Here is a 26,028-nt window from a genome sequence, read left to right as displayed (position 1 = left end):
TTTTTATACCAATTAATTATTCAAAATATACCAAACATATTACGAGTGGGCAAACAAATTTATAACTCCCTCTTTCGAGCGTACTAATGCCTAATCTAAAAGACAAATTATACGTAGGATTCACGACTTTCAGAACGTCGGTCAAATGCTCGTTGTCTCTGGTCTTTTTATTGGCCGCCTTCTTGCGCTTGGAAACGAAAAGTATTTCGGCAGCTCTGTTTTTCAGGACCTTTAAAAGTAAAATGCCACCCAGGTCATTTAAATCGTATTGTTTCAACAATCCTTGATAATGTAGACTGGATGAAACTTTACTTGATGCCACATGGTCACCTTCGGATTGTTGAATAAAATACAACTAACATTCTGAACGGATTGGCCAATGTCCAGTTGGTTGGTATTGATGTGGATGTCCATCGCTGTCCTCGTGGAGTGTGCATATGAATTTCACTATCTTGACCAGCACTTTAAAGCGATACTGGGAACTGCCATATTTGGTCTTGTACCCGGGAATGGGTTAAGAGAAGTCCACATGGCTTAGGCCCCATCCCGAGCCAGGATATGCTCTTGAGGAACTCACGCTGAGGCATCCAGCTTAAGAGCCGTCGGAGGACTCATTTTACGCTGGGAATCATCGCCGGGTGGCGGTGGAGCTGGTCCATTGGGCTTGGACTTCTTTTCGATGCTATTTTGAATGGGTATTACACATGCAAACATGTATACACGACAATTTTTTTGGGTTCCCAAATATAATTGAAACACACAAAACGCATTACGTTTTCCATAAAGTACGATTTATTTATTGGGCTTCTACAGTAAAATATGAGTTAAATCTAATATATGAAAAGAAATGTACTTTACGCACGGCTAAATCGTGAGCTTACGAGACAGAGTCAATACTCTTGAGAAATTTATTATGTTTGTTTATGTTATACAGTTTTTTTCTGTATTACGGGTAGATTTAAAAGTCCCCCAAGCGGTATGTTTAACATACTCGTATGATATAACAAGCATTGCGGTTTCGTTAGATCCGTTTAAAGGTCGAAAGAGTCATTCTACGAGTGCTCTGTACGAGAGCCCCTTGAGTTAGTCAATGATAGTCAATGGGTATGGTGAATTCGTTGACTGTTTGTTCTCCGTTCGCCGTTTCCGTTTCCGGTCTGCTTTCTTTAGTCTTGGTTGTTCTTGTGGCATTCCGTTAAGAGTGTTGCTGTGGTGGCTGTTGTTGTTGTTCTTGTTGTTTGGTCATTAGTCGATTGGTTGTAAGTTAAGTTGGTGGTGGTCAGTTCAACTGTTTTTTATCGGACTGTATTCTAAAGTTAGTTACGTACTCGTACATTGCGTTCTCTGTAAGTTCTTGATTGTCAGTAAGTCTGTGGAGATAAAAAGATAAAAATGGTTTGGCTTATTATGATCCCGCTCAGTGGCGGCATAGATATGGTCATTGGCCAACCGGTGCACGGGGTAAGTACCATACTATTGTCTTGGTCGAACAGAAGTGTTTATACACAAGCGTTAAGCGAATGCGTAAATTAAATCGTTAAGAGGTTTCGGTTTGTAATTTGCACAACTACTTACCTCGGACCACGGCACACACTCATTCCAAATATGGCTACATATAGTACGGGATTTATGATTTCTCATCTATCTACTTACACTCAGTTACGCCTTAGACGTTTGCGCCCACCGTCATCGCCGTCGGATCCATTGCGCTCCTCAGCCTCCATGACCTGAAATAGGATTGAAAGTGATATAATTACTCAATTTAAGCTCAAATAAAATGTCATTACTGAAAGATGCAACTTTTCCATATTTAAAGACTCCGAAAAGTTATAAATAAATTTGGTTTGGTGGATTTCAAGTAAAAAGCGAGTTCAAAGTTCATACCTTAATTTTAGTGCCGCATATTTCGGCGCCGTTTAAAGTGTCAATTGCCAACTGGGCACTCTCAGTCTCCGCAAACTTGACGTAGCCGCAGTTCTTGTTCGGCAGTAGATAGACGTCGATCAGTCCCGACCAGCAGGAGAATATGTTTTTCAAGATCGAAAGCGGTAAATTCTGAATTGTAAAAGATAAAGTGTATAACTAGTGTCAATTGGACACAGTACAGAGGTACCTACCGCTGAGAGCACAATGAACAGACGCTGGGCCACCTGGGCGTCCGGCGAGGCCAGTGGCTGAGTTGGGGGCAAGGGCACATTGCAGATGGCCTCCTTTTTGGTGCGCTCTATAATGAAAAACCACAAGATTATAGAAACTAGATAGAGCAACGTTAATCATGCTTTTCAAGCCCAGCAAATTTAAGATAGTAAACCAATTAAAAGTGCTTAATAAGTGGCTACAGGTAATGGCGCGGCCTAAGACCCTTATAAGATTTAACTTGCGTACTGTCTATAAAGGATGTGTCGATTCGAGCCGAGCTCATTCCATTAACTTTGACAATGATGCGTTCACCAGCGGGATATTCCAGGCCATGAAGTTTATCCCTACAGAAAAGAGATATTACCGTGGGTTTCAAAATGTCTATAGAGCTAGATTTACTTGGCATAAATAGCAGCTTCTGGGTTGTTGTACACTACTAGGACTTCATTGGTCCGCGGTCCACCTGTGAAGGATAGTACAAGTAGTTTTAAATGCTTGCAGAGCCCAAATTAGAGGGACAACTTACTTTCGCGCATAATTTGGCAGTGATCTAGACCGGGAATGATATCGAAGAGTCGCCAAAGCTGATCCTGGTTGACGCAGTCGCTGACGATTACCTCAAGGCAAGAGGGCTGGGCTACTGGGACATTCTGCATGCGTAGAAAGGCCGACATGTCGTTGTTCTGCGACAAATTCCAGTCGTTGTTGTAGCTGCCGTTGTTGCCGCCATCCCTGCTATTTCCTCCGTTATTGAAGGCATTATCCTCAGAGGGACGACCGTTCTGGTCCCTCTGTGAGCGAGTAGAACCCTTCGGTTCGGCAAACACTGCCTTGTACTTGGCCGAGCAGTTCTCAAAGGCCACAGCTGCATCGTAGAACCTGTCAATTAAGATATAGTTTAGTCAGGCCTGAAGACTTAGTAACGCTGCATTTGCCACGCACTTGTTGAAGCGGACGTAGCCGAAACCCTTGGGACTGCCACTATTCTTCTCCTTGACAATTGTGACGTGTTCCACCTCGCCCCATTGGGAGAACTCTTCGCGGATGTCCTCATCGGTGGCCGTTTTGGGGATCACTATGAACAGTCTTACATACTTTTCCTGCTCGTTTTCAGACTTATTCGAGCCCTGATTGCGGCTAAGAAGTTGGAGGCAAGGATTAGGCCCTGCTTGCGGGAATAACCAATATCTAATCTTACTTGGCTGCCACGAGGACTTTCAGGGTGCGGTCCAAGTTGCCGATGGTCTTGCCGTTCATCTCCTCCTGCGCCTTGGCCGCATCAGAGGTCTTGGAGAACTTGACGTAGGCGATTCCCTTGTTCTCCTGGGTGTGCTTGTCCTTTACCACCCAAATGTCCTCGATATCGCCGTAAGGCGAAAATGCCTCGCGGAAGTCCTCCTCCGAGTGGGCCTTGTTGCAAATGATGAACAGCCGCGACATCGGCGGATCGTCGTCGTTGGAAAACTCCTCGCGGCCGCCACGTCCTCCACCGCTGCGAGATTGGGATCTGAAGTCCGACATGGTTCTGTTCAACTTTCTGCTTGGATAACTTTTCAACTTTTCAATTCACTTCACTTTTTCCTCTGTGCCACTTGACAGTATACACAAAATCTAGTGATGGACGCTACTCGATGAATGACCTACTACGATGACCTACTCAGTGATTCTACTCAGCAGCTCTGAGAAATATACTTTTTATACTATTTTATTTATTCAAAATATATATATATATTTGTTCAATCGGTCAAGTTGAAAAAATGTAAAATTTAATGTAATGTAAAAATGTAACGGCTTAAACGGTAGTACAAACTTTACTATTTTAAAACAAAATAATCAAATAAAAAAATTTTTTTAGTTCTTAAATAAAATTTGTAATATCTACTATTTGCAAATGATGTCAAGTAAACGACAGAAGGACATCGTGGGCTTTTGGTCCGTTTCATCAGCTGATCGCACCTTCGACAACATACTAATTATCTTAAGAAGGACTCTTCTGAGATTCTTACTGTTCCCCGGGAATAATAATCAAGTCCGTTTTTATAATTGCTTTGTAAATGGGGAGTTTAGCTAAACGGTCATTATATCGAATATTTTATTATCCACCAAAGAGGACCAACCCGAGTTAGGTAATATTGACCAAATAGATAATGCCCTTTAATGACAGCTGGCAAATGACTTTCTACCTGCAGATCTCCGAAAATCTACCTGATCCACAAATTTAATATAAAACCATCTGTCTACGCCCTCAACCCTTCAGTAACAATTGGCCACTCATCATGAAATTACTTGGAAAAACAATAATTTTCTTATCATTTTGGCAACTAGCTCTTGCTAGCATGGCAGAATTGCGAAGAAAATCGCACACTGAAGAATTTGAGGGCATGTCGGCCTTGTTCAGAGCCATGTCTTCTTCGCCAAACGATGGATACACCTACAACTGGAGCGTGGTTTCGTTTTTAACCGATGGCCAACCAGATTCCGGACTAAACTGCACTGTTTTGTATCTGGATCAGTGCACATCCTGGAACAGATGTCGTCAGACCTGCCTGAAAACCGGAGCCACCAGCTATAGGTGGTTCCATGATGGCTGTTGCGAATGCGTGGGCGAGCACTGCATGAACTATGGCATCAACGAGAGCAGATGTCGACTATGTCCTGAACCGGGATTCGAGGATGAGGAGGATTGAAAGTTTGTTATACTAAAAGTTATCTAGCAAAAAACCTTTGCAACACATTCAACATCTACAAAACAATTGTAAAATAGAGATATATTCTTATTTAATTTAAAATTAGTATCTTATATATAAATTAATAGAGGTATAATTAAATAAATATTTTGAATACGCTTTTATTCGTTTCTTTTCTACTGTTTAGATATTTTGTCAATCGTTAAGGGATGCAATTTATTAATTTGATTTGACAAGTGGCAACCAATTTATATATTCTAATAAAAAAGTTTTTTAAAAATTGTTCGGTAAAAATAAAATAACGGAATTTTTTTTAATAATTCCCAGTATTGTAAAATGCCACAATTCAAAAATTCCCTGGTGCACGTGCTGCCAACTCCCTGGTTTTGAATTGCCATCCCTGGTTGTTGTCATTCGAACTCCACGTTGTTTTGCGTTTGCACTTATTTGAATTGTTTTTTATATTATTAGAACCAAGCCAAATGGGTCGCAAGTTCCAGAACAAGAAAAAGAAGGCGGCACCACAGCTGGAGATTGTGCCACTGGATGAAAACCCACCATTGCCGCCACAGCGATCCTCAGACGAAGTGGTGCCCAAAAAGGCATGTACTGCGACTCCTTAAAACCTACAGTTTATTAACTTAAAACCAAATTTGTAACTACAGGAAAAGTGGGTGAACAAGCAGCGCGTGCTGGTCTTTTCCGCCCGTGGTATCAGTCACCGCGACCGGCATCTAATGAAGGACATCAAGACCCTTATGCCACACCACCGCACCGAGTCCAAAATGGAGCGCTCCAAAACCTTATCGGTGGTCAACGAAATGTGCGAGATGAAACACTGCAACAAGGCCCTGCTCTTCGAAGGTCGCCGCAAAAAGGATCTGTACATGTGGGTGTCCAATACCGCGGGCTCCACCGGCCCATCGGCCAAGTTCCTCATCGAGAACATCCACACAATGGCCGAACTAAAGATGACGGGCAATTGCTTGCGAGGATCGCGTCCACTGCTCTCCTTCGACTCCAAATTCGATGAGCTGCCGCACCTTAAGCTGCTCAAGGAGATGTTCGTGCAGACCTTTTCGGTGCCCAATCATCATCCCAAGAGCCAGCCCTTCGTGGACCATGTGTTCACCTTCACTTACCTGGACAACCGCATCTGGTTCAGGAATTTCCAGATTCTCTCTGAAGACGGTGGCCTGTCCGAGGTGGGACCGCGTTATGTGATGAATCCTGTGAAAATATTCGATGGATCTTTCACGGGAAAAACCATTTGGGAGAATCCCGACTACGTGAGTCCGGCTAAACAGCGGCAGATGCTCAAGAAGGCTGCGAAGGACAAGTACGTGAACCGAGTGGAGCAGAAGGTCAAGCACGAGGCCACGCGGCCGGTCAGAGCCTACGATGGCGTTGATAATGACGAGCTCTTCGAGGACGATGATCCCGTAGAGACGGCCAAGATTCTGGCCGCGATAGCCAAGAAGAAGAAGGAGGAAGCTGCCAAGCAAACACCGAAAACGGCGCTGACCAAGAAGATCAAGGAAAAGCAATTGAAGGCCGTCAAAGAAGTAATCGAAAGGAAGAAGGCAAGAACTACTAAACGTGAGAAAAAGGTTTGAACACCTAATTTTACATTTAGATACAAAACGATTAAACTTTATAAATACGTTTACAAACTGTGCATCCTAAGTTTGAATATATCAATAGACAAGATTACCAGTAATTATTAGTACCAATGTTCTACTTTGTACGTCGCGACGGAGTTATGGTATGTATATATATAAATATTAACATCGTAATGAGATGTGCGTTGAGTTTCGGGGGCTTTTCTGGGACTGGAATAAAGGATTAGCGAAAGCATCTGGCTGCCTTTTAGAGCTACTCGGGCGACATGGGAGCCACCTCGGGATCGGACGGGGGAAGTCGTGTAATACTGAATGGCTGCTTGTTGATGGGCATCATTTGGACCACCTCGATGGGCGGCTCCTCTCCAGGCTGCAGCGGTTCCTCGCCCACCAGCTTGGCCAAATTGCTCTGCGCCCATCGACCAGACCGACCATTAAGGGTCTTATCCTCGCAGACGCACAGGAACAGGGTGTCCACGACCATCTGTCGGAGATTCATTAGTCAGACTATGTGATTTATATGCTAAAAAGGATTACTTACCTCAAATAGCGATAGAATGATGTGAGCAATGAAGAAGGAGAATATTATTATGATTATGACGGGGGCCATGTAAAAGTTTAGACCGGGCTTGTCCTTGAGCAAAACGATTCCGATAAGGCCGGAGAGAGCGGCCACCACAACCTTTCCCAGGAAGAGTATAAAGTCGCCCACGCTGTTGATGGTGGCCACTTGTAAAACATTCGTGGCCATGGCATTCCAGGCCTTAAAATGAAAATGTGATTAAAATCATAGGACAGTTAAGGATTTTTCAATGGTAAACTTACAATGCCAGCGGCGGGACAAAAGTTAATGGACTCAATGGCCACCACAGTGTAGGCATTGTGATTTAAGAAGCGAATGAACTTTTCCAGCAGCCAAAAGCCACAAATACAGCACTTCAAGCAACAGGCCGCACACTCCGATCCCTTGTCCTCGCCTTTTTTCAATCTTAAATATTATATTTTATTAGTTAAGAATGGGAAGAATATTTCAAGAGAATATAAACGACTTACTTGGCATACAAATATGTCAGTATCAAGCGGGGAATCTTGAAAATAGTGATGACAAAGGATCCCTTGGCCACCGTGCCCAAATGATACTTGACCAGTTTGCCAATGGCGTAAATCGTGGGTGTTGTCGTGGGCTTTTCAAAGTACCAGAAGGCCACAGCTGCGGCCAATGCAAACTGCTGGCAGGCGAAAATAAACTCAACCGTCCAAATTAGACCCACCACATAGATCCAGAACATACTGCGAAGGGCACCAGCATCGGCATACTCTACGCGCGAATTGGCTGTTTAAAGAAGACATTGGATTACTTTTCCGGAAGTGACTTTAAAATTTTCTGTAGAATGGTTTATATTTGTATATACAATTTGGATCTAAGAGTTGTGAGGAAAGAAACACAGAAATATGTACAGGAAGAGTAAAGTTCTGAGCCCTTATCAAATATCACTTACTTATTCACCAAATCACATTTTAAAATAACCACAAAAATGTAAAAATGTAGATTATTTTGAATTCAGCTGCTCAAAAAACCCTGCGGAAAACGGAAATACATCATAGAAATGTGCGACTACTTACTTCTCAAATCATTGGCATTGGTGTTATTAGAAACAAACAACGCATTGGCTGGCAGAGGCTGCATGTGAGCTTTCGAGTTGTCAAACGGAGCAATGGGACTCTGGCCAGGAGAGCTGGCGGTGGCCAGGCAGATGACCACCCCGACCCAGAAGCTCAAGAAGGCTATGAGCACAAGAAAGGCCAGCAGCGGGGCAATCAAAAGTCCTGGGAGATTCATCATGCACTGGCCAGCTTCCTCGAAAAGGGCAGACAAGCCAGATAGTTTGTTTTTCAAAAAGTATATAACCACTATGAGGATTATCTGCAATAAGATTCTATATAAGTAAATAATAATAAAATAGTTGATGAGTTAACTAACCATAGTTATGGTGGCCAGGACTGCCAAGGTTAGGACCGCCTGCTCATTGCGCACAAACTCCTGCAGCATGCTATACTGCGTGTTCACCCCAGTCTTATAGCGAATGTTATAGTAGGCATACCAGAGGGCCACACTTAGTGCCACACTGGCCACTATAACCAGGACACAGATGATCCAGGAGACGATGCGGGAGAGCCAGTGCATCATGGTCACCAGAGCGATGGAAATGACTAGGAAAATGAGATATTTAGATAAGATTTTGAATGAAGATCATGGGTTCCCTTACGCAAGGCCAGTCCACAGACCAACGCAATGATGTGCCAGGTGGAGTAGATGTCACCAACGAACTGCTGGGCCACATCCCAGTTATTGAGCATTTCGTAATAGTTCTCAATATATTTCTTAACATTTTGGCCCGTGCCCTTGGGCACACAGCGATGGAGGACAGGAGCACTGCGGAAAAATGATTAATGTGTGAATTAAATTAGCATTTGATTCAACTCACCTCTCGTAAACGGGTAAACTAGGACACGGACCCAGGAAATTGAAGGTCTTGGCATCATCTCCCACCGTACTCAACTGCTGCATATTGTAGTCGTATTTGCAGAGCTGGCTGCCCGATTGGCTGTAGTATTCCAGCAGCTCGGTGCCCTTGGTCAAGGTTTTGGCGGGACAAGACTTGACGCATATTTTCAAGGACTTTTTCAGCTCCTTGACGTCGAAGTAGAAGAGCTCTGGCTTGTCAAGGGTATTCATGCCGGACAATGGGAATCCCTGGAACTTTTCATTGTGCTTGACGCCACAGGTGTTGCCAAAGGAATCGTAGCCATTGATGATGCGCAAGGGATTGCCGTAGACAAACGAAAAGATGGCTATCACGATCTGTAATGGAAAACGGAGGTGTGGGGGTGAATAAGCAGATAGATCATTGTTAAGTCCGTGCCAACGCCCACGACGAGCAGCGTGTCATGTCAAGGGGCACTATTATTATAATCGCTGGGGGGTGTGTGGGTACCCCTACGAATAGCTTGACATGGAAATGCTTTCGAGGAGTGGCGTGTCCTGCAGGACAGCAAAACAGCGCTTATTGATTCGCCACATGTGGGATTTGTATGTGGCTTTGGCTCAGGCTAACCCTGAATGTTAAATCATCGCTTTCATTAGCAGAATTAACAATTCCGCTCATGAGCCACAATGCGATGACGACACGAATGAGACATTTTCAAGTAACAAGTAGCCCGCTTTCCTCCCGCAAAAACCGCTCACACATACAGCGAAAAAGCGAGAGATGCGTTGCGCAGATTGATCTCCTAACTTTCACTTTCCCGATAGACATTTCTATATAGGTAAATCTGTGGATTACTCACCAAAAACAGCCAGAATATAATGTAAATCGCCAGCCAGCAGGTGTCCGTGCAGGACCGGTATTTAGGCCTGTTGTCCTGAGCCTCCCCCTCGCCGTCCTTGCTCTCCGCACAGCCCATTTTGCACTCGGTTCACTCGGCAGGAAATTAGCGGGATTAGTTTGTCTTATCACTATGGTCTAATATCTAGATTCGAGTTTGTTGAGCCACTTGTTTGTTATATTTTGATTCACAACCGACGAGGCAACAACATATTATTATTATTATTGCTCTCTGCTCTTAAAAGTGCAGGTGTGACCAGAGGATGCGCGGACAGACAATCCGAAGAATATGCGGCCTAGCAGAAAATACTAGTATGCTGGATTATTAATAGCGCGTAAGATGAGAGTTTAAATATAATAATATTATTAAAGTCAAAGGTTCTTAAAAAAAACTTTATATTATTTTTAACTAAACAATCTTTGGTTAATATATTTGAATGCAGAAATAAATAAAATAAGGATTTTATGTAAATGTTAATTACAAATATTTAAACCATTTGTAACTTTCCTTGTTCATTTTTTAGTATCCCCTAATATTTTCAAACATGTTTATTTAATATATAGGTCAGATTTTTAAAACTCTTGTAACTAACCCAACCTAACCTAACCTTGTAACTATAAAAAACTCTAGAAAACAAGACAATAAATAATAATAAATTATTCACATTTATTCAAAGATCAAGCTTAATCATTAAGTTACATCCAAAGCTAACATTAACATAAGAATCGCAATGAACTGAAAAAATAATATTCGAAAATTCTAGGATCGTATACAAACTAAAGATTCGATACTTAAGCAATGTGATGTGGTTTTTCTTAAATACTGAGGACTGGCAGTCGCAGATACCGCCAAGTATAACCGGAAGTGTCATTCCAAAATTGTTCCACTCCGAATGTGTAAACAATTTTCGAACAAGATTTCGTTATTTGCACGATCGACCTAATTAAAGATACATTCCCTACTTAGAGCTACATATAGATATAGTGGTCTAGGCTAAATCATTGGGTTCTAAAGAGTAGAACTCGTTTTTCTCCGCTAATCTCAAGGTGAAGCTATTTGGCCGACTCTGTAATCACTTCTTGACCGTCACCTGGATGCCGCCCTTGACCACCGCCTCTGCGGGTGGCTGGCCGAATCTTCGGCTCTGGTTGAGGTTGCTCTTGCGCCGTATGCTGATTCTTCCGGGTGCAGAAGAAGGAGCGGGAGTGGGAACTGGAGCAGGAACGGGCATTGGAGCACTCTCACCCCTCGGCGTCTCCTCATCCTCGGCTGGTGGTCTATAGGTTCGAATTCCGGAGTTGGATCTCACTGGAAGCAGTGTCACCAGCTTGTGGACACTGGGTTCCGTGCTGCTGGTAGCAAACTGCGAGATCTTGAGCATCTCCTCGTAGTTGAGTGGGTCCACCACCTCCACTTCCGCCTCGCCAATCACGGGAATAGCTGCTCCCAGGACTTCAGAGGAGCCATCCTCTAGAAAACTGGACATGGGCTTAATGAAGGGCTCCCTCTCCACCGGTAAGATGGATTCCGGGACCACTAAAGGCACCTCTGTGGTGGTGGAGGTGGGCATGGGCCTCCTGATATCCTCTTTGGGTGCCTGCTTCAGTTTGTTTTGCGAAAAGGGCGGGAACTTGTTGGGAACATTGGGATTGATGCCCAACTTGGAGGCCAGTGTATCAAAGATCAGGGAGATGTCCTGAATGTTACTGGCATTGTTGATCCTCGTCTTGATGTCATTCAGGGTCAGATTCTCCGACTTGTCAATGTCCTCCGAGACCCAAGCCTGCAGGGTCTTATTAAACACCTTCCTCATATTCGAATTATGCCCAAATCCTTGGGCCGATGAACTGTTCACGAACTCCCACTTGGAGTGCGAGGGAAATAAGTTGGAGTCGTCCATCATTGTGGGTCGTTCACTGGTGGTCCGTATGCGATTTCTCTTGGTGGTTCTGGGCTCCTCCGTTGTGGTGGTGGTTGTTGTAGTTGGTGTGGTTGTTGTGGAATCCTCCTCTAAAGTTTCATTGGAGAGAATCGAAGAAGCGGTGTTCCTCTGCAGAATGATCTCCTTAAGGTTCATAAAGTTCGGCTTAGAGTGGCTCGCAATGGGGGTTTTTAGGGTCTCCAGGGTTTCCTCCTCCTCTGGCTCAATCCTGGATTCTATCTTATCTTCTGTTGGTTTCTTACTAGCGGTGGAGTTATCTTCTTTAGGCAGATTAAGTAGCTCCATGAAGAATTCTCCTATAGTATCGGCCAAAACAGAGTTATCCGTTGGTTTCATAGAGGGTAAAGATGGTGTTTTGGTTGGCTTGGGTGGGCTATTAACTGGGATCTTTGGGGGTGAGGTGGTGACCTCCACTTTCTCCTGTTTAATTTCTTTTTTAGTGGTAGTCTCAAGCTGCTCCTTCTTCTGATCTTTCTTCACCTGAACATCCTTCTTTTCCAGCAGAGTCTGATTTATTTCCTTGATCTGTTGTTCCAGAGGTTCCTTCTTCAATGGTTGCTCCTTCTTTTCCAGTTTCTCCTGTGGCTTCTTGGCAATGACTCCTCCACCCAAATGCTCGAATCTCTCATTGCTAGCATCCAGATTGAAGGGCAGTTTCTCTCCCGTTCCCATGGTAGCATCAATGGGTTTAAATGGAGGAATGATCACGTCATCGATGAGGGGCACGGGCAGAGGATGTGGTTCCACCAGGGCTCCTCCCAAGCGTTCAATATTCTCAGTGCCCGGCATAAAGATTGGGCTGCCAAAGTTGTGGTAGAAAAGCATTTCTTGATCCTGTGGCTGCTGGCCAAGATTGGGTTTTGGCTCCTGAACTCTTAATCCCGGATTGAGGAACCCCAGACTATAAGGATCAATGGTCACTGGAGCCACAGCTGCTGTCGGAGGAGTGGGATTGTCGGCAATGAAGGGCAGCTCAAACTCATCGATCCTCCTCTGTGGTATGTGGTTCACAGTGGGCGTGGTTCCTCCTGGCAGAGTTTTGGTGGGAAAAGCTGGAGGTGGACCGGGCAGTAGTTCTGGCACTTCTCGATGCATAGGTCTCCAAGGTTGGGTGTCCAAAATGGGGAAGGTGGTAAACAGATTCGCATCCAATTTGGGCAGAGATCCTCCTTGATTCGGAGTGGGTGTGCTTACAGGGGGATAGGTAAAGGTGGTGGTGGTTGTGGTGGTGGCTCTAGTGGTGCTAGGTGGTGGTGGAGGTTGGGTAGTTGTGGAAGTTGTTGTACTAGTAGTTGCCTCCGTTGTTGTAGTAGTCGTTGTGGGCTTTGGAGTAGTCGTAGTAGTTGTTTTCCTCGTCGTAGAAGTGGTAGTTCTCTTTGTGGTAGTAGTTGTTGCCTTGGTGGTTGCCCTGGTGGTGCCACTTCCAGTGGGCACATGCTGGGGCAGTACCGTCGTCAGCTTCTCAATGCCCGGCTTCTTGGGCTTCACCCTCAAGGAGAACGGGGTAACCGCAATGGCCTTGGGTGGCAGGGCACTACTGCTACTGGCCTGATAGGCGCGAGTGGGCGGGGTCTTTTTGCGGGCAATGTCCGCATCCGTCTTGGTGATCTCGAAGGAACCCTCGAAGGAGCCCTGAATGACCGGAGCATTTTCCACATCTATATCGGGCTCATCATCGGGGGAGTGACTGCGCAACAGGGGATTCTTCGGTTTGGGCGTGGTATTACCTCCAAGGGGTTTTGGATGAACTACAGCTGGCGCTGGTGTACTGCCCTTCTTCATGAGACGCTTTTCCAATTGGGTTTGACTAGTGGGCACCGTTTGCTATTAAAAAAGTCATAGTGTTATAAGGATTCTGACTTTGGAAAGTGTGTGTTATCTTACGGCTTCCTTTAATATAGCTGCAGATCGCACCACCTGCTCATCCATAATGCGCTTAATCTCCACCGATTCCGTGTCCAAACGCAAAGAGCGATATAGGGATTTGGTGGCAGCGGTTTCCAAGAACAGTGACTCCTTGATGTACTCTTCCACGCTCAAAATGTTTCTAGTATTATAAAAAAGTCGTTAAGTTTTTATTATCCCTATAGCGACAAAGTTTACTCACTGTGGCAGTTTGCGAACATCTAGAAACACCCGGAATGAGACCTTTATCAGTGGACCCTCTCCGAAACCCCAGACATCTGTGCGCAGTGGTTGCAATCCATTGTCCATCATGGAACGCTCCACGAATCTTTTGTAGAAATCAATCTTCTGCTTGTAGGTGGTGGTGTGGTTGTACTTTAGACCCGTGGAGAACAGATCCCCCTTGGCAATGCGGAAGGAACCCTCAAAGCCCATGACAGCTGTAAGAAAAATAAATATTATTACTTAATGAAAACCCACATATCATCAATATACTTACGATCCTCCAGATTGGTCTTAATAGAGCTGAAGTAGAAGGCCAATCCTGCGATGGAAATGACGGCCAGCAGGACTATAAATGCAGCCGTGGTCAGGATAATGCTGAAGGATCGGTTCTTGGGGTATTGCGTATGCGTCTTGGCCGAAAAGGTGGATGGGGCAATGTTCCTCCCATCCCGCCAGATGCCCCACGTATTGTATCCATACTGACTATTCAAACTGTGCTCATTTGTGTACGAGGGCTGCTTGTTCATGTGATAGTAAGCCCCCAGCTGAGACCGCCGGCCAACTGTGTTCTGGTAGGTATAATCCGCTCCGCTCTGCGAAAGAAGATGTCAGATGTTCTTAACTAGGTTTTCGAACTAAGCCATCCCAACCGATCCCGATGGCCACTAATTCGATAATTAGCCGCCAGAAGTCGCACAACTTTCTCGACCCTTCGGCCACTTTCTATCGCGACTCCCAGTCCCTCGGTCTGCGAATCTACCAATCTAGATGACGGAAGTTGGCCTCTAACGGCTCCCCACTTTGGACTCAATTGACGCTATCACCAAGAACCGCAAGTTGGTTAACTTCCCCCTAAACTTTCCCAGCCTTATGTCAGGCTATGAATCGCTATCGTCGGTTAGCACTTGTCATGATTTGTTAATGCATCTCATTAACAGCGCTGGGAAAACGCATTTAATTAGCCTGGGTCGGGATCTACAATCTACCGAGTCGTATAAAGTCATTGCACCTGGTCAGATTCTCAGAATCTTGCTAACTTCCGCAGGTTCCTAGCTGTACAGTTGCAATCAGCTGGTTAGCATTTCTAATTTTATCATATATATATTATTAATATATTAGCAGATCGGCTTAAAAGATTTACTTATCCATCAACAAGAACTTGCTTTTTCTTCGAGTGCCTTTATTACGAATGCCATAAACAAGTTTTTTGCTTAAGTCTTTTGATTTGGCATTGACATTGATATTGAAAAGTCTGACGTTTATTTGTATGTCATTGATATAGGCTTATTCTGCTTATTGAAGATAATACTACTTTAATTAAACTAGATTTTATTTAATAAATAAAATACATAAAATAGTAATTCATTAATTTTTAATAACTTTATAAACAAGTTTTTTGTTAAAGTCGTTCGATTTTGGAAATATACAAAATTCAATTTATAGATCGGAAATAACAGTTCTTTATTTCTAACACATGCCAAAACCTAAACCTCATCTTTAATTACACAGAATCAGTGATTTATGTTCAGAACCCTATGGGTTACTATCTCGGCCCCAGCTGTAAGTGCATTTGCTCGGGGAGATACACATGTAGATCCCCGAGGGGCCTATGAGAAAGTCAGATTGTTTCTTGATTACCATTTAACATTCGTTAGCTGCAGGGCATTTCCCTTAGTTCCTCTCTTTCTCCCGGGAAGCTCCCTCTTCCTTACCTTTTACCTCGCTAAACCACTCAGTTGGCCAAATTGCCGTCTTCTCGGCTCTTTTCTTCTGCGTTCTCTTCAGCGGCTCTGCGTTGCCTCTTCTTTCTTCGCCGCCAGAGAAAGTCATTCACCTTTTAGAACGTTCTTCTGTCGTGTTTGGCTTGCTAGTTACTCGTACCTATGTATCGTTTTTTTCAGACTCTCTAGTTTGTTGGTGAATGAGGAATGCAAACAGCTCGATTCCGAGCCTCTGGTCCCAAACAAACAGGCAAATGAATAAACATAAATATGCTTGCTGCGTAGATAAGGAAAGAAAACCAACCGAAGCAAGTTGATGTAACAATTCTATTGACAAAGAGATTTTGGGGGACGATAAATGGTCTCAATTCTATTCTCCAGCCGACTCCAAAAAATGCTAATCATATAACTGTTATACCTTTTGTACCCGCAAGTGATAAACGATTGAGGATTACTTACCATTTGCCGACATGTCTGCGCCCTGTATATATCGCTCACGCCGGATAAACTCTGGAAGTATTTCTTTGTCCCGTAGACGGTGTCCATTTTACCACCGTTACAACTCCGATCGCAGGTTCTGGAAAGAAGAAAAGATTTTCGGGTTAGCCATTGTTAGCGGTTTTCTTCACTTTCGTTCGGGACGGTCTTTGCTTTCTTTTGGGGACCACTGCGAGTGGGCCTGGGTGATCCGTGTGCTCGGGATCGGGATTGGGCTGGGAAAAAGCCACTAATGGGCCAGCATGCCGCAGAACCGGCTAATCCTGTTTGCCAGCCGATTAGCCAAACGAAAATTCTCACTTTTCGCCAGGGAAAAGGGGAAAAGAACAGTGCACAATAGCTATGAGATATGCAAGACGTTAACCGGTTTGTTTTGCATTTTCCTCAAAAGTACTTAAAAGTATTCAAAGGAGTTTTTCTGCACTAGGAAAAATCATGGTAATCGCTTAGGAAAATTCTTAAAAATTATCAAGCAATCATATTCTGCATTCTTTCTAGCTCTAACTATCTGTTTTGATTTATAACCCGACAATAAAAATATTTCTGGGAACAAAATCATATGAAAACTGTATTTTCTTTTAACAAGTAAAGACATTTCTCATGCCTATAAAAATTCCAGGCATTTTCCACCTTCCCCATGAAAGAAGGTATCACATTTTCTTATTAAATTGAAAACCAAACTGGTCAAACTGAAGACCTCTCCACTGACCAGTCGTAAAAAGCGAAAGCTCTCCAGTGGCATAAACAAAAAATTTAATTAGAGAATTCCCCGACACTCTGATACGCTCAATGGCTGAGCCCTACAAATTTGGAATTTTCACTTCATGGGAAGCTTGGCTTTATGCTCCAGCGTAAAGAACCCACTCCGAATGGCTTAAGTACACAGCAGATGGGACGGCGATGGAGGAGTGGGTTGGCTGGGGAAACCAGTTCTCCACATCCACATCCCCAACCAACTCCTCATCCAAGATGGTACCACGATGGGGCCGGGTTATGGCTTGTTCCGCCGTCATATACACATGTAAGATCTCGGTATTTATAAAGCCACAATGTATGGTTTAGTTGTACATGTGCAATCAAAATCAAAGTTCAGGCAACGCCAAGAAACGTGTGTAAAAATAGTCTTTTCGGTGCGGGGAGCCGCCAGCGATAGTTGGATGCTCTTTGGATGGATGATCAAGAGGTTTGGGTCTGGGGGTCTGAGCTTTTCGAGCTGGCAAAAGTAAAAGTTCTGTTATTTTTAGGAATACCTTGATGATGGGCTCTAGCTGGCGGAGAGAAACTAATTTTAAACTATGAATAATAATGCGGTCTGCAGAAGTCGCATTGTTGGGTCATCAGAAATCGAACACAAACTTAATGGGGATTATGCAAAATGGCATATAGAGTGAGATAGAAAGGGTCTGGGAGAAGTCTTAAATATATTTTACGTTTTTTCAATAGTTTATATAAATTATAGCTCGACATTACTGCTTAGTTTAGTAGCATTTAAAACTATACATTTACTACCCAAGTGAGTAATTGTCGAACACCCATAAATCTTTGTATCTGTTCCTTTCCTGGTAAGCCCCCATTAACTGTAAACGCAGGCCCGGAATCTCTGTCATCGCCGACACTTCCCATTGAAATGGAACGGAAACCCATTTGCCTAATAAAAAGACCGCCAAAAACGCGCTAAAGTTGGCTGAAAAAGAGGCAAATTGAAGAACCAGTGCAATTAGAGTGGAGGTATGTACATATGTTCGGATATATGTATATGGCTGGGCTCCAGGGGGAATTCAGGTACTCAGTTACCCTCCACCCAAGACAGTTAGAACGCTTGGGGAGCCATCGGCATCGTCATCGTCATCGCCATGGCCAAAGCCATAGCCACCAGCTTTTGACCTAGATGCGCATGCGCGGAGCCCGAGGAATGGATTCGAGGGGAAAATGAGGTGGGGTAAAGCCCGGAGACGGCCAAAGCCAAAACTGGTAACTTGTGCTCGTCTCCCAATACGTACATACAATTGCAGTCAATACAATGGTTTTATTTGCCATCTTTTTTAAATATTTTAAAAGGGAAATGTTTCAATGATAAGCATTTTACAAAAATGTTCATGTTTAAATAAACTTGAAGAGGATTAATTCTTTCAATTGAATAATACAATTAATTTTAAATCGTGTTAAGTACATAAAATCAAAAAACTATTATATTTGAACTATTTATAACTTAAAAATATATACTTCAGGACTTGTGTACGTTGAAGGTGCGATCAACAGAACATTCTAATGATCTATCGACATTGGCCTTTTTTTCCCAGTTATTAGTTAAGGTATTTTACTAAATTCTGTAAATTTATAAGAAATACCATATTAAATTATATTACTTATTAATTTAATTTAATATAAAACATTCAGTTCAATTCATTCAATATATTTCTTAAAAATTAAAAGTAAATTAAGTAATCCCGAAAAAAAGTGTATATATATTTTTATAAATAATTTAAGAACCACCTTTTTGACCTCAGCTGTGTTTACCTTGCTGTGTTTTGGTGAAAGAAAGAATAAATTGACTTGCGTTTGAGTCGCGTGAAAAAAGTTAACGAAAAATACAGAAATAAAACAAAAATAATACCGGCACACACTCACTTGCAGAGAGTTTTTTCGATTTAGGCATTAAGTATTAAGACGTAGCCGGCCACGCATAAGTTGATTAAATTTCTCGCATTAGCCGATTTTCTCCGTCGGTGAAATTGCTGGACGAAAAAGCGTCAAAGAATGATTGATGAGAATTTGATCTGGAAATTCAGGCAGTTGTCGGTCTATAGGTATACTATAAATATAGCTGCAGAAATGCCTAACGGAAGTCGGCCATTAACCCGCTGGCACGTATATATATGCGACCGATATTTGGCCAAATGCGTTGGCACTTGCGACGCGATTTTCGGCCAGATTAAGATTCCCAGCCACTTTCAATCATAATGGCTCGCCGACAAAGTGTCGAAGAAAGTGAAATGTGACAGGTGTTTTTGGGGGGGGTGGGGGGAGGTGGGGATTTTACAGGTGAGGCATCGATGTCAATGGATGCTTATCAGAAAACGACGGTGAAATGGAAAGTTCACATCGGAGGCATCGGAAACTAGAGGAGCTGCCCATTGAATCATCCGAACAATGCAGCATTTTTGATTATTTGACTTGGGAAAGTGATGGTCAAATGATATTTATGTTGGTTTTTGCAGCTTCATTTTTGAGGTTTTGAAAACCGCTAGCCATATGTCGTAAGTGATGCCCAAATTTAGCCGGGCAGTGTGCAAATTTATGCAATCTTCTTTCTTTGCTTTCCTTTCCCAAAAGAAAGGCGGCGAAGAGAGCAAATAGAAAATCAGATAACCAGTCTAATGTAAACAGAACGGACGGTACAGTAGAAATTCGTTATGACATTCGGTGAAAATATAAGCAAGACCTGGATATACTAATTACAGCACTCATAAGTTAAAACAAAATAAACATGTACTCAACAAATTGGATATGGAACATATGTATCTGAAATCAAAAAACATAGATATGATTTTTTTAGGTTTATCTAAAGCATAATATCAATAATATAAAATTATTTTTGTTTGATGAAAATACATCTCCAATATAACAAAATCATATATTGTTTCGAATGGTTAAGATAACAAGAGAAACTTTCGGGCAAACCCTATGAAACCCATATAATAAGAAACCTATACCTACAAAACCGCTCATTTTCACCCGATATCCACTGTCCCCCCGAAGCGGTGATGAATGAACAAAGTAACGTTGCCGCTAATTGTATAATAAATTAATTAAATTGTTTATGGTCATTAGAAAATGAATATGTATGCGTCGAGAGCAATCTGTGCAGCATTTGCAGTTTCGTAATCGCTCTAACGGCGCCAGCTAGCAAGGTTTTACTGGAGCGTAACCACTTTATAAAGACGGGGGAAGGAAAACACATATACTTCTTTGAGCACCCAGAACCACTTGGCATACAAAGTAAAGCTCTATGTCCCCCACCATTGCGGAACTAAAAGTGCATTTCATTTCTACGACAAACAGAGGGGAAAAGTTGACAGGAACGAGAAGAATAAAAATATATTATAACATGCGGAGTGTGGATAGTAAACAGTGTTGGGAATAGTCATTAAAAGCATTCACCGTAACACCTTAACCAACGACCAAACTAATTAAAACCAAACAAATCCGTCAAGTTGTTCTCACATGCGAATTATTCGGAATTTTGATTACTCACTTTGGTAGAACTTTGGGCCTTCGGACAACCGAGTGCCGACTGTACAGGGCGCCCCATCGAAGGTGAAAAGTGTCAAGTCAGGTGGCCAGAACCGTTAGGCTGAGGTAACAGTACTAACAACAGTGCTAAATGCCGGATAGATAGTCACTTGTCAGCCAAGCTGAGAAATCTAATAGGGAATAGCGGGTGAATTCGTTCCATATTACTTAGAGAACTCGGCAGAAATTTATGTGAAATCATTTAGGGGCTTTGCAACTCAGCTTCTCATTTCCGATCCCAATTAAGAGGAAGTAATATTAGCATACAACAAAAGAGAAACCCATTTCTTGCAAAAATTTGAAACTATCATCTAAGGTGTGACCATATTATGAATTTTATATTTCATCTAGGTTTTTGTAAATGTAATAAAATATTTTTTGTACTTAAAAAATGTTAATATTTAAAATCAACACATTTTTAGTATGTTTGAAACAATTTGTTAGGAATTTTTTTATTACCTCCAAAGCATAGATCGCAGACCAATTCAATTGCGTTTTGCTCAATTATTTTTATCGTTAAAGTGGAAAGCCCAACATGTTCCGAATAACTCAGGTTGGCTTGTGGAACTCAGAGCCCGTGTCTAAATGCAAATGTCAACATATAGAAGACAGCTTCCTCTTAGTATGCATCGACGCACTTGGCGGATAAGAACCCGAACTGCAATTAGTGCCACGATCAACATGCGAGGCACGCACATCCAGAGGAGAAGCACTCCTCCTTCTCTTTTCCAGACCAGCCCATACCCAATCCACTACCCGTACCATCTGATCCATACCATACTCACTGGAACTCACATCGGACCCATGTTTTTCTTTTCTATTCTATCTCTACTTCTGGAAATGCTTTCCGTCTATCTCAAACACGTAGAGAAATACATTTGTATAGTTCGTTTTCAAGCTATAAATATTTATTTAGCTTTTTATGGATTTGTTTTGGGTTTTATGTTTGATTTAATAATCATAGTTGATCTCATCCTAACCAGAGATTAATAATTCAATTTTAGATGGATTCACAAAATTTTGTTTATACATTCTAATGAAAACAATTTAAATCATTAAAACAATTATTTTAATGACCACCGTTTATTTCAATAAGAATAAATAAATTTTTTGACAATACATAATATGTATACTTTATGCAACAACGAGTTCAACATTTTTAACAGTCTTTATGGATCCTTTCATTGCCTATAATGGTCACCCAGCTCGGTTTTCTCTGTTGACTGCAAACTTAGTCACTAATTTTCGAAATTAAAGTGTGAGTTTGGGAAGTGAACCGATCCAGTTGCGAATTACTTTTACTAGGACGATTCCAATATAAACCATTTTTGTTTAATTCTTAATTAACGAAAACAACTAATGTACAGGTAATTTTAATCAAGATTGTTTCTTTTGATAAGAATTAACCGATTTTGCAGCATATTTAAATGTTTTTTTTATTATAATTGCTTTATTCATTTGTTGATGATTTCTCGGTCAAGTTTAGTTCAAAATTGTAAATCAGAGTAAATAGAGACATCTGTGCGTTATAATGTTCAGTCAGCAGTATTTGTACGGTGTCTTCATATTTCTAAGCTTGGTCATGAAGGTAAAATAAGTCCTTATATGTATTCAAAACCTTCCTTAAAGCAGTTCTTTTAGGTTAATTCCTATTTGGAATTTACGAACGTAAAATGTGAAGCGTTGGATAAGGAATTTTGTGGATTTGATTATTGTATTTTAAAAGCCGTGAACCGATCGTACAAATACGTTTCCTTAAAGGTAAAACTCTTTAGGACTCCCGTAACCAAAGTAAAGGTATGAAGAAAAATATTATTTATGTACATTTTTAAAGCTAATGATATTTTTACTTTGCGGTTTAGCTGAACCTTGGTCTATATAAACGCTTGAATGGCTATAAACCTTTCCTCTACAATTTAACGATAGACGCCTGCAAGTTCCTAAAATTCCCGAAATCCAATCCCGTTGTTACCTTCTTTTACGAATTCTTCAAAGACTTTTCCAATATTAACCACACTTGCCCATATGACGTAAGTAATCGCCTTTAGTGTCCAGTTTATATAAAAATATGTATCTTTTCAGCATGACCTTGTGCTAGAAAAGATGTCTTATTCCAGTGTTTATAATCATTTCACCACTAAACTGCCTTTTCCGGAGGGAAGCTATATGCTCGAAATGCACTGGATAGCTTACGATATTAAACGAGCCATAACTAAATTCTATTGGTCACTTTCATGAAGTCAATTATTTGTAAACCCTAAAAATACATTTAAAAACCATTACTTTCAAAAATTGTATGGTAATGAAACAATTTAAATGTTACGGTTGATTTACTTTATTAGTTCATTCGTTTATTAAAGATCCGGAAGATATACAAAATATATGAAAGACTGTTAGCAACGGTAGCTGTTGTTAGAGGTTGGAAGTCTGATGCTGGTGATTAAAAATCAATAAGTAAATAAATCTTTTATTGCCACCTTAAGATATCTCATATTTCTAGCAGTGCACTCGAGCTTTATTCGCTTTACCGCAACGAACTCTTGCATTTGAGGTCGCTTTCCTCTTGGCAGGCGAAACAAAAGATCGGCCCATTAGAGGCGATTTTACATCATTTGAATGCAATTTAGCCGCAGCTTAGCGTTATGTTCTACTTCGCCCCGGCACGAACTGCTGGCCAAGTCAGCTGCAGAGATCAATCTGATTCTCCAGTCTTCAGATTCTTCTGTCATTTGGCTTAGAGCTGAAGAATCGTGCGGCACGGATGATCAGTCGAACTGCCAATTTGGGCCAGTCGCGATACATCTTCATGATGAGTCTGGCATTTCTTGACCAATTTGCGATTCTCTACGCAGAATCTTTTGCTCGGCGAAGAGCGGAGAATCTAAGAAAACCGAAAAAGAAAAATTGTGGGGGCGCGGGTTCAACTACGAAGACAACCTGGGATCTGAGATCTCAGCATTTCGAGATCGCCGAGATTCGGTCTGCGACTTGACCGGCTCTTAACGAGCGAAAGTGTTTCATTAACTCGTAAATGAATAATTTGAGTGTCGAGACAACGAAAACGAAATCAAAATAAACCGAAACAGAAACAGAAACCAGCACTCCACTCACACCCGAGAAATGCTCGTAAAAATGTACATAATTTTTCAATCTCAATCTGGTTTTGCGCATTTCTATTTCGTCTGTCGTTTGATCCACTTCCGACATACCAAATAAAAAAAAAATGAAAATTTTCATTGCCTCAGTGAAACTAATTTGAGGTGAAAATTGTCAAAATAAAATAAAGAAAAAATGGAAAATATAATGGGTGAAACACATTGAAAATGCCTTGGTGACAGACAGACAGAAAGAGCGAAAGATATGGGTGTGTTTATGCGTCTAGGATTCGGATGCAGTCTCGGATTTGGAAGTGGATTTGGCAACCTGTCGAGACAGCCTTGTCCAAATCCGAGTTCCAATCCGAGTGTCTCGTGCTGAGTCAGTGGTTTTTTTGTCTGATTTTTTGGCACTTTCTCCAACGACTGTAGTTATCAATGAGTCAGTTTGGAACGTCAAGGAATCTGCGTAAATTGTCGGTTATTACTGGGTGCCTCGCCTCGAATTGGGTCAGAAAATGAGAAAATCAGTGCCGAGAGCCACAGCCTCTTCCTGTCTTATAAGCGCTTTTTTAAGACCAAGAAAAGAGAACCGCAAACTAAAAACTTTAACTGCGACTAAAAATCAATTTCCGCACCGACATAGATAGGCGCATGCAAAACGCTCATATCTCTAATGGGCACAGGTGCGGTCGAAATAATAGCACCCCAGGCTGTGCCCATAAACAATTAACCGTTTAGCAATCTTGAAATACAGTTGTAAAAGTTTATAAAAATTAGAACGTTCCGATTATGTGGGCTTACAAATTGGCATTCCTAACATCTGTTAAGAAAATCAAATTCCTACTGTGGGATTTAAATAAGTTAAAAAAAGTATTATAAAAAATGTTCGTCAATTTATTAGATTAGGATATACCTATTTATAATGCGATAAGTGTAATTTTGATCTGAATTTTTAAGATCATTGTTATTAAAAGGAACCGTTCCTACTCTTTTGTTAACTTTGACGATACTAGTAATCATAACTTTTCAATACTTTGCATTGCTATCGATGCGACTCCATATACATAGATGTACAGACACATCCATAACAATCCGGCGTCATAATGGGCGACCCACTCATCTTATAGCGGTTAGTGGGATCAGAGAATAATGGCGATGGCGTTTCCTCTCCCCGGTTCCGTAGATCCCAAAGCTAAATGCAACGGGCATAGCCATGGCTATAACGACCAAGACTATAGTGAACTGAACTGGCCCAGTTCATGAACGTGGTAATTGCGCGGTTAGCGACATATAAAGCGACACCAAGAAAGATTGCGAGGAGACAACAAAACGTTCTCCGGCCTTTTGTTTTTGAGCTCTTTGGACGATAACCTGTCCACCTTTTTAGCCATTCTCAACGCTTTTATTGGTGCCAGTGGTTGAAAGAAAGAATGCTCTTTGCTTTTTGCCGCCCTTTTTTTTGGTTTTTTTTTGGGGGGGAGAGGGAGGTCTTAATTTCTAATTTCTTTTATTACAGACTGGTTTTTTTTCGGTGAGGGCCTGGGCCCCTTTTTTATTGCCATTTTTTCGTTTAAACATCCATAATTTTGTAGCTTTGCAAGCTCGTTTGTGCGCGATTATTGCTCTTGGCCAGGCTTTTGCCTACCTCTTACGCTGGAAGTAAAATGTAACCAGTTTTGGACCTTCTACAGGCTGCTTTATGGCATGTCTAACTAGTTTATGGCCCAAGTCGCGGCTTAGGGAGACACCAAAACTCGACTGGAGTCCGCAATGGAATGGTCCTGCTCCCGAGCACCTTTCTTGCAAATAAAGTTGTAAACTTCCAAACAGCTCACCTGCCAGGTTCTGCTTTGCTTAATTATCTTCCCCCGTTGTGAAAGACGATGGGTTCCATTTGGGGAGGAGAAGAGTTGAAAGGTAATACGCCCTGCAATCGATTTGTATTTGAATTCAATCACAAACGTTGCACAGTTTCGCTAATTGATATTATAACTCCCAATCGATTGGGGGATTCACGGTATTTTCTTTTTTTTCGGACACCCGGAGAGCACACGAATTGGAAAAGCCAACTGATCGCGCCCGAGACTGAAGGTAAACTGAAGACGGTGGCCACAAATCTCAGTTGCTGGCCTTCAAGAAGCTAAGAAAGAAAAGAGAAATGAAGATGGTCTACCGCTGCGAGAAGAGAGCAGGTCGAATTCTTCCCGCTCTCTCACTCTCTCCGCTCTTTTTCCGTAACTCTCCCTTTATCAGCCAGTATCGTTATTCTTCTGTTATTCAAATCAAACAAGTTGTTTCTATTGTTTATTGGCTACTGCAGTAGTTTCAAAGAAAATTTAAATATTTGCAAGCTGAAAAGAAAAGTTCCTTATCTTTTTGTTTCGAATGTCAAAATACTTTCTCATTTTCGAAATATATTTTAGGTGAGAAATTAATTTAGAGCTGAATTTGTTTTCATCCATAACTGTTAAAAATATAAAATAAATTAAAAACAAATAAAATGAATTTCTA

General features: G+C 41.8%; 6 protein-coding genes and 1 long non-coding RNA gene across 7 annotated transcripts; 4 read left to right on the top strand and 3 right to left on the bottom strand.

Moving 5' to 3' along the window:
* Positions 1-37: 37 nt before the first annotated feature.
* LOC139353035 (uncharacterized) lies at positions 38-1,636 on the top strand. The gene is made up of 2 exons (XR_011604139.1): positions 38-237; positions 296-1,636. It is a non-coding gene; the product is annotated as an uncharacterized lncRNA (long non-coding RNA).
* LOC118877393 (RNA-binding protein 45-like) lies at positions 770-3,751 on the bottom strand. Its single transcript, XM_065864470.2, has 9 exons — positions 3,338-3,751; positions 3,082-3,276; positions 2,666-3,018; positions 2,539-2,602; positions 2,386-2,483; positions 2,118-2,224; positions 1,885-2,055; positions 1,654-1,727; positions 770-1,370 (listed from the first exon to the last, which is right to left on the bottom strand). The coding sequence occupies exons 1-8, from the start codon at positions 3,658-3,660 to the stop codon at positions 1,656-1,658; spliced, it is 1,383 nt and encodes a 460-aa protein (XP_065720542.2). The 5' UTR covers positions 3,661-3,751; the 3' UTR covers positions 770-1,370; positions 1,654-1,655.
* A 321-nt stretch (positions 3,752-4,072) lies between these two features.
* Positions 4,073-4,972, top strand: srw (shrew). Its single transcript, XM_017088111.4, has one exon. It carries the CDS (start codon positions 4,416-4,418, stop codon positions 4,824-4,826), a length of 411 nt encoding a protein of 136 aa, XP_016943600.2. The 5' UTR covers positions 4,073-4,415; the 3' UTR covers positions 4,827-4,972.
* Positions 4,973-5,220: 248 nt separating this feature from the next.
* LOC108020067 (ribosome biogenesis protein BRX1 homolog) lies at positions 5,221-6,546 on the top strand. The gene is made up of 2 exons (XM_017088166.4): positions 5,221-5,428; positions 5,492-6,546. The coding sequence occupies exons 1-2, from the start codon at positions 5,309-5,311 to the stop codon at positions 6,440-6,442; spliced, it is 1,071 nt and encodes a 356-aa protein (XP_016943655.3). The 5' UTR covers positions 5,221-5,308; the 3' UTR covers positions 6,443-6,546.
* On the bottom strand, positions 6,421-10,062 carry Ctl1 (choline transporter-like protein 1). Its single transcript, XM_017088165.4, has 9 exons — positions 9,797-10,062; positions 8,935-9,311; positions 8,716-8,882; positions 8,430-8,659; positions 8,072-8,372; positions 7,502-7,781; positions 7,274-7,436; positions 6,990-7,211; positions 6,421-6,932 (listed from the first exon to the last, which is right to left on the bottom strand). The coding sequence occupies exons 1-9, from the start codon at positions 9,911-9,913 to the stop codon at positions 6,702-6,704; spliced, it is 2,088 nt and encodes a 695-aa protein (XP_016943654.3). The 5' UTR covers positions 9,914-10,062; the 3' UTR covers positions 6,421-6,701.
* Positions 10,063-10,481: 419 nt separating this feature from the next.
* LOC108020071 (mucin-5AC) lies at positions 10,482-25,621 on the bottom strand. Its single transcript, XM_036816082.3, has 6 exons — positions 25,353-25,621; positions 16,088-16,205; positions 14,182-14,500; positions 13,885-14,122; positions 13,662-13,824; positions 10,482-13,601 (listed from the first exon to the last, which is right to left on the bottom strand). Exons 2-6 carry the CDS (start codon positions 16,172-16,174, stop codon positions 10,908-10,910), a joined length of 3,501 nt encoding a protein of 1,166 aa, XP_036671977.3. The 5' UTR covers positions 16,175-16,205; positions 25,353-25,621; the 3' UTR covers positions 10,482-10,907.
* Positions 21,775-22,696, top strand: LOC108020024 (uncharacterized). The gene is made up of 4 exons (XM_036816520.3): positions 21,775-22,007; positions 22,061-22,216; positions 22,282-22,449; positions 22,502-22,696. Exons 1-4 carry the CDS (start codon positions 21,951-21,953, stop codon positions 22,655-22,657), a joined length of 537 nt encoding a protein of 178 aa, XP_036672415.1. The 5' UTR covers positions 21,775-21,950; the 3' UTR covers positions 22,658-22,696.
* Positions 25,622-26,028: the final 407 nt, after the last annotated feature.

Source organism: Drosophila suzukii, chromosome 3 (assembly GCF_043229965.1).
Source record: "Drosophila suzukii chromosome 3, CBGP_Dsuzu_IsoJpt1.0, whole genome shotgun sequence".
Lineage (NCBI taxonomy): Eukaryota > Metazoa > Arthropoda > Insecta > Diptera > Drosophilidae > Drosophila > Drosophila suzukii.
Note: the sequence above shows the minus strand (reverse complement) of the source record. Positions and strands in the feature narration are given on the sequence as shown.

What these genes read in the sequence shown, in the direction of transcription:
- LOC118877393 (XM_065864470.2), bottom strand. Translation starts at nt 3,660, where the DNA reads ATGTCGGACTTCAGATCCCAATCTCGCAGCGGTGGAGGACGTGGCGGC. An exon ending in AAAGTCCTCGTGGCAGCCAA is followed by an intron (nt 3,277 to 3,337) that starts GTAAGATTAGAT and finishes CCAACTTCTTAG; the next exon opens with CCGCAATCAGGGCTCGAATA. An exon ending in TGTTCATTGTGCTCTCAGCG is followed by an intron (nt 2,056 to 2,117) that starts GTAGGTACCTCT and finishes TTTACAATTCAG; the next exon opens with AATTTACCGCTTTCGATCTT.
- srw (XM_017088111.4), top strand. Translation starts at nt 4,416, where the DNA reads ATGAAATTACTTGGAAAAACAATAATTTTCTTATCATTTTGGCAACTA.
- LOC108020067 (XM_017088166.4), top strand. Translation starts at nt 5,309, where the DNA reads ATGGGTCGCAAGTTCCAGAACAAGAAAAAGAAGGCGGCACCACAGCTG. An exon ending in ACGAAGTGGTGCCCAAAAAG is followed by an intron (nt 5,429 to 5,491) that starts GCATGTACTGCG and finishes TTGTAACTACAG; the next exon opens with GAAAAGTGGGTGAACAAGCA.
- Ctl1 (XM_017088165.4), bottom strand. Translation starts at nt 9,913, where the DNA reads ATGGGCTGTGCGGAGAGCAAGGACGGCGAGGGGGAGGCTCAGGACAAC. An exon ending in TTATATTCTGGCTGTTTTTG is followed by an intron (nt 9,312 to 9,796) that starts GTGAGTAATCCA and finishes TTTCCATTACAG; the next exon opens with ATCGTGATAGCCATCTTTTC. An exon ending in GGTCTGTGGACTGGCCTTGC is followed by an intron (nt 8,660 to 8,715) that starts GTAAGGGAACCC and finishes TCATTTTCCTAG; the next exon opens with TCATTTCCATCGCTCTGGTG.
- LOC108020071 (XM_036816082.3), bottom strand. Translation starts at nt 16,174, where the DNA reads ATGGACACCGTCTACGGGACAAAGAAATACTTCCAGAGTTTATCCGGC. An exon ending in CGCAGACATGTCGGCAAATG is followed by an intron (nt 14,501 to 16,087) that starts GTAAGTAATCCT and finishes CTTCTTTCGCAG; the next exon opens with AGCGGAGCGGATTATACCTA. An exon ending in TAAGACCAATCTGGAGGATC is followed by an intron (nt 14,123 to 14,181) that starts GTAAGTATATTG and finishes TTTTTCTTACAG; the next exon opens with CTGTCATGGGCTTTGAGGGT.
- LOC108020024 (XM_036816520.3), top strand. Translation starts at nt 21,951, where the DNA reads ATGTTCAGTCAGCAGTATTTGTACGGTGTCTTCATATTTCTAAGCTTG. An exon ending in TTCTAAGCTTGGTCATGAAG is followed by an intron (nt 22,008 to 22,060) that starts GTAAAATAAGTC and finishes CAGTTCTTTTAG; the next exon opens with GTTAATTCCTATTTGGAATT. An exon ending in ACCACACTTGCCCATATGAC is followed by an intron (nt 22,450 to 22,501) that starts GTAAGTAATCGC and finishes GTATCTTTTCAG; the next exon opens with CATGACCTTGTGCTAGAAAA.